Source organism: Hippocampus comes, unplaced genomic scaffold (assembly GCF_001891065.2).
Source record: "Hippocampus comes isolate QL1 unplaced genomic scaffold, H_comes_QL1_v1.1 scaffold118, whole genome shotgun sequence".
NCBI classification, from domain to species: domain Eukaryota; kingdom Metazoa; phylum Chordata; class Actinopteri; order Syngnathiformes; family Syngnathidae; genus Hippocampus; species Hippocampus comes.
Window position 1 is genome coordinate 2176674 of NW_017805461.1, and position 11310 is coordinate 2187983.

At 44.4% G+C, this 11310-nt stretch overlaps 2 protein-coding genes and 1 pseudogene across 2 annotated transcripts; all 3 read left to right on the forward strand.

Annotated features, from left to right (window-relative positions):
- Positions 1-744: 744 nt before the first annotated feature.
- On the forward strand, positions 745-3516 carry LOC109518686 (protocadherin alpha-3-like; annotated as a pseudogene).
- Positions 3517-4655: 1139 nt separating this feature from the next.
- Positions 4656-7240, forward strand: LOC109518687 (protocadherin alpha-3-like). The gene has a single exon (XM_019874702.1). It carries the CDS (start codon positions 4844-4846, stop codon positions 7238-7240), a length of 2397 nt encoding a protein of 798 aa, XP_019730261.1. The 5' UTR covers positions 4656-4843.
- Positions 7241-8431: 1191 nt separating this feature from the next.
- On the forward strand, positions 8432-11147 carry LOC109518675 (protocadherin alpha-8-like). Its single transcript, XM_019874693.1, has one exon. The coding sequence runs from the start codon at positions 8650-8652 to the stop codon at positions 11026-11028; it is 2379 nt and encodes a 792-aa protein (XP_019730252.1). The 5' UTR covers positions 8432-8649; the 3' UTR covers positions 11029-11147.
- Positions 11148-11310: the final 163 nt, after the last annotated feature.

Below are 11310 nucleotides of genomic sequence, written 5' to 3' on the forward strand. Positions count from 1 at the left end.
TGCACACAATATCAAAAGAGCACGCTGTCTCGTGTTTTTATAGGTGCAAAAATCCACAATAAACATTAAATATTTACCCTTCTGCAGCTGGCATCCAAACTCCACACATTTGAGTCGTGTTAGTCAAGTCACGTGTTCACCGCTATCGTGAGACCGCTGCACTTTTCTGGTGTTGTCCTTCAAAATAAAAGTCCTCTTTAAATATTTGTTTTTTCATGCCAAAAGCAGGCGGGGACTCACTTCAAGATCCCAAGCGACCTGTTTTATTACTCATCTAGAACAGACGACATGAAACAAATATTCCAAAGAATAAATGTTGTGTCATACACCAGTACCACGGTTTCAAACTATAAATAAAGCCTTCAAAATTTTTGTTGGATAATAAAACTCTTATCCAAACGGTCGTCCAAATCTCAGTGGCGAATTTCGGAACCACACATTAATTTAGGAGTGCAGTGTGATGTTGAATCGGTAGGCCAAATGTTTGCCTTCTCATTGTGTGATTGCGCAACGATTCTTAATTCTTCTTTCGTTTTTTTTAGATCGAAATCGTTCATGTATGTCATTGACGAGTACCTGTGTATATTTGTAATCAAATGATGAAAGTCTCCGTATCCGACATACTGGAAGCGATCACTTGGTGTCAGTATGTGCACGAATGTGCTCGGAGAGAATCTCTTTGTCAAAAAAAATGATCCTCCCCTTTGTCGGGTGGATTTTTACACAATAGCGCTTGGTGCATTCTGGGCGCTCACGGTGACTATAGTCAGCGCTGTGGTTGGATTTACCTAACAATACAGTTTTGGAATATATTGCCATTTGGCGAAGGTATTTTTTTTTCACTGTGGATATTCCTGCTCCATCATTATGAAACGTGGAGGACGTGACTCATCTGTTGGACAAAGGCGATTGTTTGCTTTGATTGCTGTGCTTATTTTGTCGTGGAGCGGAGTTTGCGCACAGATCAGATATTCCATCGCAGAAGAGGTGAAAGAAGGAACTGTTGTGGGAAACATAGCGAAGGATTTGGGACTCGACAAGGCCACGCTGAAAGAGCGAGGGTACCGCATCGTCGAGGGCTCATCAGAGACGTTCTTTAGCGTCAACCACGGTGACGGTCTGCTTTACGTGGACCGAGTCATCGACAGGGAGAAGGTGTGCGAGCGCAGCAGCGCGTGTGTAATTCAGCTCAAAACGTTGTTGGAAAACCCGCTGGAAATTCACTATGTCAGCGTGGAGGTGCTCGACATTAACGACCACTCTCCAAGCTTCTCCGTGAACGCATCACGTCTGGAAATTTCAGAATCTGCTTTGCCGGGTTTGCGCCTCCAGCTGCAAGCTGCACACGACCCCGACGTCGGGCCCTTTTCCATCCAGGACTATAAACTCAGTGCAAATGACCATTTTCGTTTGGAAGTGAAAGAACGAGGAAAGGATGGCAAAATACCAATTTTAGTGCTGTTAAAGTCGCTCGACAGAGAAACAAAGAGCAAACACAAATTGCTGTTGTCAGCGATTGACGGAGGAAAACCGAGTAGATCCGGAACTGCTGAAATATGGGTGCGTGTTTTAGATGTTAATGATAATGTGCCTATTTTCATTGAAGATAATTATTCAGTGCTTCTGCATGAAAATGCGCCAATTGGCACGACTGTTATACAAGTGAATGCCACTGATTCAGATGAGGGCACCAATAGTGAAATTATCTATACATTAGGAAATAATGTAAATAGCAAAATACGTGAACTGTTCCGCATAAATCCTCAAACAGGTGTAATAACTGTACAAGCTCTGATTGATTCGGAATTAGAGGAAAGCTATGAAATTGACATACAGGCTTCTGATAAAGGATCTGCTCCTTTGCAGACAGAAAAAAGTGTCCTAGTAAAAATAATTGATATGAATGACAACACTCCAGAGATCGAAGTGACGTCATTTTCCAGCGCAATAAAAGAAAATGCAAGACCGGGAACCACTGTAGCATTAATCAGTGTACTTGATGAAGACTCTGGTCTGAATGGAAAAGTAATTTGCTCACTCAGTGAAAATGTTCCCTTTTTATTAACGCCTTCAACACAAGATAACATGTATTCTATCGTCACAAAATCACCATTGGATAGAGAACAGCAATCCACATATGAGGTTAGAGTAGTTACTAGAGATGCAGGTGTGCCTTCTTTGTCGTCTGAAAAAAGCATAACTTTTGCTGTCTCAGATGTGAATGACAACAGTCCAGAGTTTTCCTCGAGCCCTTACGCATTTTACGTGACTGAGAACAACCCTCCAGGCCAATCCGCGTTTTCGGTGAGCGCATTTGACCACGATGAAGGTGAAAATGCCCACATTACATATCACATTTTAAGAGATGGAAGAGAGAAGGAACACATTTATTTGCACAGTTTAAATATCAATTCAGAAAATGGACAAATATCAGCATTAAAAAGCTTTGACTTTGAGACGCTGAAAAGTTTCCATTTCCAAGTGGTGGCCACCGATGGTGGAAGTCCTCCACTGAGCAGCAACGTGACAGTGAAGGTGTTCATTCTGGATCAGAACGACAATGCTCCAGTCATCCTGTATCCAGTCAGCACGAATGGTTCTGCCGAAGGGGTGGAGGAGATTCCCCGCAACCTGAAAGCAGGAGACTGGGTGACTAAAGTCAAGCAGGAGACTTGGTGAATAAGGCCGGAGCCTATGACGCCGATATCGGATATAACGGCTGGTTGCTGTTTTCGCTGCAGCAAGTCAGCGACCACAGCCTGTTTTCTTTGGATCGCTACACGGGCCAGATCAGAACACTTCGCTCCTTCACGGAGACCGACGAGGCTGAGCATCGACTGCTCATCCTGGTCAAAGACAACGGCAACGTTTCACTCTCTGCAACAGCGACTGTGACTGTCAAACTCGTAGAGCCCAAAGAGGCTTTTGCAGCTTCCGATGTCAAAAGTACAGCAAATGTGGACGAGGAGGACAACGTGACTTTTTATCTCATCGTCACTTTGGGCTCGGTGTCGCTCCTTTTTGTCATCAGCATCATCGTGCTGATCGCCATGCAGTGCTCCAAATCCACAGAGTACACTTCCAAATATCTGCAAGACGCCAATTATGACGGCACGCTGTGTCACAGCATCCAGTACAGATCAGGCGGCAAGCGCTACATGCTAGTCGGACCCAGAATGAGTATCGGTTCGACCGTAGTCCCGGGCAGCCATGCCAACACTCTGGTGCTCCCTGACAGGAGACACACTTCGGGGGAGGTAAGGAAGCTTAAGAATGATAGTCTGCCTGCAACCTTTAGTGTTTCAATTCATCTGTTGTTGAATAGTTTTAAGATTTGTTCAACACATGCAGTGATTATGTATTGCACATGGGGTTTCATTTTAAAATGTGTTGCTTGGAAGATATGATCCATTACCTTTGTTTTTTTTTTTTGTTTTTTTTAATATTTGATCATTTTGTACCTTGTTATTGCAACAACTCAACTAAAGTTTTTCAGTGTTTTGACTTTAGCAGTGAAAACAAGAAAACAAAAACATGAATGATGATGCATGTACTCATTGACCACTCTATTATTTTTACTTTACTGTCCGCAGGCAAAAGCTACCAACACAAGATCTCACACACTAGTCTTAACTTTCAAGTAATTGTGGTACTCAAAACGTTTAGCCAATTATGGAATTGTTGTGATCTGAAATACACTTCTCCTACTGCTGAATGACACCACCTATGACTACATCTCTTCATTCTAAATGAATGGTAGGAACCCATACTGGATGTGCACCATCTCTAATAAAGTAGAATTAATATTAATGGGTCTCCATACCTAGCAAATGTGCAGATGATACCAAGACAAGGGAAGATGATGTGGTTTCTGTAAATTACGCTCACTTGCACTGTAGCGTTGCTGTCCATGGTGCTGGAAACTCTTGTTCTTGTTTCCACACGTCTGTCGCGAAACGTAGCGGAAAACACCTCATTTTAGCCACGCCTTTTTCAGCACGACAATTCAGTGTAGTAAATTGCATCAGGCTTTTCGTGCTTTTGGTTTCTTTTCACTTAAATTGATGCAGAGCTTATGTTTGCGTGATGGCAAGGATCATTATTCGTGTGGATCAGAATGTTTGGTTGACATGCTTGTTGAATGTATGATGAATTTTAAAAATTGCTTTTATATGATCATTAAGAATGTCTGGTGTCACTGTGATGGATAAAAGTGCCATGGGTTGTTTTGTGACTGTCTGGCGCATCAACTGCATGATTGTGGGTTCATCGTGGGAAACTGATCACATACGCTCAAAGGAAGTTTCAATGAGCACTTAGTAATTAAACAGCTCTTTTTAAAAACGTGATAATATCCGCAAAGAAAATTCTGTTTCCTTCACCAAAATACGACGTTTCTCTCTCACTGTCTTGATGTTTTATCACATTGCAATTGAACGCACGATGTTGAGTTCGAGAGCTTTGATAGCAGTCTATTTTTATTTGAATGTGTGGAGTTCAACATGTCTGCAAGCGTGTGTCAGCATTTGCAGGAATTGTTGTCTTTCGAGGTGAAAATGAAATGTGATTCCTGTCTTCCACACATTCACGGGGTGGCAGTATGCTACCATGTATTGTAAGCATTTAACGTTGAAGCGCACAAGCTGAGCCCGCCCATTCAATCTTCAGGCTGGTGATTATACAGCATTCAGCTGACACATTTGGACGAACCCACGTTGATCCTTTCATGTCCGTTCGTACTTTCGCGCTTTTTTAATTTAACAGCGCAAAGGGAGTTGTGGGTGCTGTTATTTTGCAGTCTGCAATGACGAAAATATACTAGAAATTCGGGGACATTTTGGACATGTTTGGATCTCTGTTTTGGTCGCTCAACATGGAACAAAGAGGACGGGAGCGCCGGCCCTTGCTCGGATTCTTGGCCTTGTTTTTATGCGTCCGTTCTGCTTCCGCACAGCACAGATATTCCATATCTGAGGAGCTCAATGAGGGGACTTTTGTTGGGAATGTTGCGAAGGATTTAGGAATAGACCTGGCTTCAATAAAGCAGAGGGGCTTCCGCATTATGTCCAGCTCGAGTGAACAGCTCTTTAAGGTAAATGAGAACGACGGCGCCCTTTATGCAAACCGTAAAATTGACCGAGAGGAGGTTTGTAAGGAGAGTAATGCGTGCCTGATTAATCTTAAAACCGTCCTCGACAACCCACTGGAGGTGCATTATATCACCGTGGAAATAATAGATATAAACGACCACACCCCCACGTTCCCGGAGAAGACAAAAAGACTGGAAATAGTCGAGTCCGCTTTGCCGGGTGCGAAATATCAACTGCAGAATGCATATGACCCGGACGGCGGTCTAAATTCGGTGCAACAGTACAAAATAAGCCAAAACGATCACTTCCGCTTGGAGGTGAAAGACCGAGGGCGAGACGGCAAAACGCCAATTTTGCAGTTGCAGAGGCAGCTCGACAGAGAGAGCAAACGCAACCACAAACTGGTGCTGACAGCCATAGATGGGGGTACACCCCCCAAAACGGGCTCGGTTGAAATCCTCATCGAGGTTCTGGACGTGAACGACAACATGCCGGTGTTCACGAAAGAGTCTTATTCTGTAACGCTGCAAGAGAACGCGCCAGTGGGCACGGCTGTCATTCAAGTTAATGCAACGGATTCGGATTTCGGCTCCAACGGGGAGGTTGTTTATTCGTTTGGAAGTGACATCAAAGATAAAATTAGACAATTATTTGACATAGATTCTGTCACTGGGGAAATTATTGTGAAGGGCAACGTTGATTATGAGGAGCAAGACAGTTATGATATTGACATCCAGGCATCGGATAAAGGAAATATTCCATTTAAAACGGATAAAAGTGTAATTATTAAAATTATTGATATGAATGATAATCGTCCGGAGATAGAAGTCACGTCTTTGTCTCGCGCAGTTTCCGAAGACTCGAGACCCGGGACAACAGTAGCTCTCATCAGTGTTAAGGATTTAGACTCTGACCTTAACGGCAAAATAATAATTAATGTTTCCGAAGAGTCCCCTTTTATGTTAACTGCATCTATGCAGGATAACATGTTTGCTGTTGTTACTAAGTCCCAGCTTGACAGGGAGCAGAAACGGGCATACGATATAACGATAATTGCTCAAGACTCGGGTGAACCAGCTCTTACCTCCAAACAGATGATCAGTGTTTTTTTATCCGATACAAATGACAACAGCCCGGAATTTTTACAGAATCCTTACACGTTCTACATTAGTGAAAATAATAAACCGGGTGATTCTATATTTTGCGTAAAGGCATTTGATCGTGACGAAGGTGAAAACGCACTAATTTCTTATCACATTTTGAGGAACATAGCAAAAGAAAATGGGCACGCATCATTTCTGAATATTAATTCTGAAACGGGAGACATTCTGGCACTAAAAAGCTTTGACTTCGAAACGCTGAAAAGTTTCCAATTCCAAGTGGTGGCCACCGATGGTGGAAGTCCTCCACTGAGCAGCAACGTGACAGTGAAGGTGTTCATTCTGGATCAGAACGACAACGCTCCAGTCATCCTGTATCCAGTCAGCTCCAACGGTTCTGCCGAAGGGGTGGAGGAGATTCCCCGCAACCTGAAAGCAGGAGACTTGGTGACTAAAGTCCGAGCTTATGACGCCGATATCGGATATAACGGCTGGTTGCTGTTTTCGCTGCACCAAGTGAGCGACCACAGCCTGTTTTCTTTGGACCGCTACACGGGCCAGATCCGAACACTTCGCTCCTTCACGGAGACGGATGAGGCTGAGCATCGACTGCTCATTCTGGTCAAAGACAACGGCAACGTTTCGCTCTCGGCAACAGCGACTGTGACCATCAAACTTGTGGAGCCCAAAGAGGCTTTTGCAGCTTCCGAAGTCAAAAGTGCAGCAAAAGTGGACGAGGAGGACAACGTGACTTTTTATCTCATCATCACTTTGGGCTCGGTGTCGCTCCTTTTTGTCATCAGCATCATCGTGCTGATCGCCATGCAGTGCTCCAAATCCACAGAGTACACTTCCAAATATCTGCAAGACGCCAATTATGATGGCACGCTGTGTCACAGCATCCAGTACAGATCAGGAGACAAGCGCTACATGCTCGTCGGACCCAGAATGAGTATCGGTTCGACCATAGTCCCGGGCAGCCACGCCAACACTCTGGTGCTCCCTGACAGGAGGCACACTTCGGGGGAGGTAAGGAAGCTTTTTCAATAGCAGTGTTTGTAATGCCCGTGCCTGCTTGGGTTTTCTCCTGGTGATCCGGTTTCCTCCCACATCCCCAAAAATATGCATTGCAGGTTGATGTCACACTCTAAATCAGGGGTGGGCAATTCCAGTCCTGGAGGGCCGCTATCCTGCATGTTTTCCATCTGTCCCTGTTGCAACACAACTGATTCAATTGTTCAGGCCTTGACAGAGCTTGCTGATGATCTGATCATTTGGGATTGCCCACGCCTGCTCTAAATTGACCCTAGGTTCGTCTATGTGTGCCCTGCAATTGGCTGGCAACCACTTCAGGGTGTACCCCGCCTACTGCCCTATAAAACAGCTGGGATAGGCTCCAGCACGCCCACAGCCCTTGTGAGGAAAAGCAGATTAGAAAATGGATACATGGATGTTTTTCATGGCATTGGTTCGTTGTTTCTTGGGTTGCTGTGAACTCTTGGAAATGAAGAGTGAATTTATGCTTCTTCCTGACTTGGGAATGTGTGTTTTAAACATTGTTAGGCAGTGGCATAAATGCAAATGTGTTTCTTGAATAAGTTTATTTCCCATCAGTATGTAGTGCTGTCTTTACCGACATTTATATTTGGTTGTAAACACAATAGGCTACATCTTTGGGTAAAGAATGTGCAAAAAATTATTTCTTTGATACATGCTGCCAAGTGGTTATCAAGGTTACACTCAAGTTGTTCATAAATTCAATGGCCATTTGATTAAACTGCTCCCCACGAATTTGAAAGGTAACTTTTATTCTAATTTACGCTGAAGAACAGCTGATTTTTCTCTTCTCTCAACTGCTGCATGTCCTTGCATGCCAACATATTATATTGCACACGTGGCCACATTTGCGTGTTGTTGCTATCATCTGGTTTGGACAAGATGGATATGGTTTCAATTGCTGTCTTGTAATTTCAGAGAACATCAAACATGTTTCTTCAAACCAATTGCCGATGTGTGTGCGCGTCTGCGTGTGTCTTGTTTTGAAATTGGCTTCCATTGTATTATTTTTGAACGGACGTGAGTTGCGTACTTCTGTAGAAAACAAATCGTTTTAATCTTCCCCATTTGCTTGCTTCGTGTGCGAATATAAACAGGTTTTCGAGACAGTATTCATGTGTTACGTTTATTCGACAGTAGGGGTCAGTATACCCCAATATATCTTCGTGTGAAGCACTACTTGACGTCACGGTCCTTTTTCAAACCTGACTGCCTGGTTTTTGTTACTTCTCAGTGCTTCATACGCGGTGTGTCGTGCCGTGATTCGCAAATCGCTGATTTTATTCTCATAGCTCATTGATGTGACTGGTTCGGGGTTTTTTTTCGTGGCTCATTCAGCACCAGCACACACTCGTCTTTTGCAGGACATTGCACATCGGAAGGACAATTGTCATTTCCACGGCATGGAACAAAGGCGAGGCGGAGGTAGGAGGGAGCGACGCTGCTGGTTGTCTTTAGTGCTCATTTTGTGCAATGGAACATGTGCACAGCTCAGATATTCCATATCAGAGGAGGTTCAAGAGGGATCTGTGGTCGGGAACATTGCGAAGGATTTGGGGTTGGATAAGGGTGCACTTAAAGGGCGAGGATACCGCATCGTGGCCGGCACGGCTGAGCCCATTCTGGAAGTGAACCAGGACGACGGCATCTTGTTTGTGGCGAGGAGGATAGACAGAGAAGAGGCGTGTGAACGCGTCAGCCCGTGTGTGATCAACCTGAAAACAGTGCTTGAACATCCGTTGGAGGTGCACTACGTTGCGGTGGAAATATTAGACATTAACGACCATTCACCTGTTTTTCTCGAAAAAGAAAAACGCTTTGAAATATGGGAGTCGGCTATGCCGGGAGCCCGGTTCCAACTCCAAGCGGCGCGAGACCCCGATGTGGGACAGTTTTCCATTCAACAATACAAACTTAATCAAAATGACTATTTTCGTGTTGAGGTAAAGGACAGAGGCGAGGACCGTAAAGTTCCATTTTTAGTCCTGCTCAAGCAGTTAGATAGAGAGACAATTGGGAGACACCGTCTGCGCCTTACAGCGGTAGACGGGGGGAAACCCCCCAAGTCAGGCTCCATAGAAATAATCGTGGATGTGCTCGATGTGAACGATAACTCTCCCATGTTTGACAAGGAGGTTTACTCTGCCTCCTTGAATGAAAACGTTCCAGTGGACACGCTTGTGATTCAGGTAAATGCGACAGATTTGGACCAGGGCGCAAATGGTGAAATAGTCTATTCATTCGGCAAGGAGGTGGACTTCAAAGTAACAGAACTTTTCAGTATAGACTCAAACACTGGTGAAATTAAAGTGATTGGCCACCTTGATTTTGAGGAAAGCAAAAGCTATGAAATTGATATACATGCGTCTGATAAAGGGACAGTTCCTTTGACAGCTGATAAGAGTGTCTTGATAACCATCATTGATGTCAATGATAATGCCCCCGAAATAGAGGTGACTTCATTTTCAAACTCCATTAAGGAGGATGCAAAAATAGGAACCACTGTGGCTCTGATCAGTGTCAGTGACTTAGACTCCGGAATTAATGGTAAAGTGCTATGTGCCATCAAACAAAATGTTCCGTTTTCTTTATCGCCATCTTTACAAGACAACATGTACTCTGTAGTCACAAAGTCGAGATTAGATAGGGAGCATGTTTCTCAATATGAGGTCACCATCATTGCGAAGGACACGAACGAGCCAGTGTTTTCAACGGAAAAGACCATAACTGTTGTCGTGTCAGATGTAAATGATAACAGTCCAGAGTTTTCATCAAGCCCTTATACATTTTATATCACTGAAAACAACACACCTGGAGCCCCTGTGTTTTCTGTCAAAGCTTCTGATAAGGATGAAGCTGACAATGCTCAAATTTCTTATCAGATTATCAGAGATGCAACCGCAGACATTAAATTGTTGTCATTCATAAACATCAACCCAGACACCGGCGAAGTAATGGCACTGAAAAGCTTTGACTTTGAGACGCTGAAAAGTTTCCATTTCCAAGTGGTGGCCACCGATGGTGGAAGTCCTCCACTGAGCAGCAACGTGACAGTGAAGGTGTTCATGCTGGATCAGAACGACAACGCTCCAGTCATCCTGTATCCAGTCAGCTCCAACGGTTCTGCTGAAGGGGTGGAGGAGATTCCCCGCAACCTGAAAACAGGAGACTTGGTGACTAAAGTCCGAGCCTATGACGCCGACATCGGATATAATGGCTGGTTACTGTTTTCGCTGCAGCAAGTCAGCGACCACAGTCTGTTTTCTTTGGACCGCTACACGGGCCAGTTCCGAACACTTCGCTCCTTCACGGAGACGGACGAGGCTGAGCATCGACTGCTCATCCTGGTCAAGGACAATGGCAATGTTTCGCTCTCGGCAACAGCTACTGTGACCATCAAACTTGTGGAGCCCAAAGAGGCTTTTGCAGCTTCCGATGTCAAAAGTGCAGCAAAAGATGACGAAGAGGACAATGTGACTTTTTACCTCATCGTCACTTTAGGCTCGGTGTCGCTCCTTTTTGTCATCAGCATCATCGTGCTGATCGCAATGCAGTGCTCCAAATCCACAGAGTACACTTCCAAATATCTGCAAGACGCCAATTATGACGGCACGCTGTGTCACAGCATCCAGTACAGATCAGGAGACAAGCGCTACATGCTCGTCGGACCCAGAATGAGTATCGGTTCGACCGTAGTCCCGGGCAGCCACGCCAACACTCTGGTGCTCCCTGACAGGAGACACACTTCAGGGGAGGTAAGCTTTGTGTTATTAGATTATTAAATGATTTCTACTGCACACATGAATTTTCACATCCATGTAATTAGACTTTGTTGTATGTGGACTCTGAGTGAAAACGGGAGTGAAGTTATACAGTCAATGGTACAGATTTTGTGCAGTCTTTTTGGTCAGGCAAGTGTTCAGATTACAGAGTCTTTAGTTTGTTGGACATCGGCACTCATGGATCATGGGGGATCATTCTTATTTGTATGTTTTTGACTGATTATTCCTTGCAGTTCCACGTTGTATCTTTTACCAAATGCCAGAATTGCAGGCAAATACATA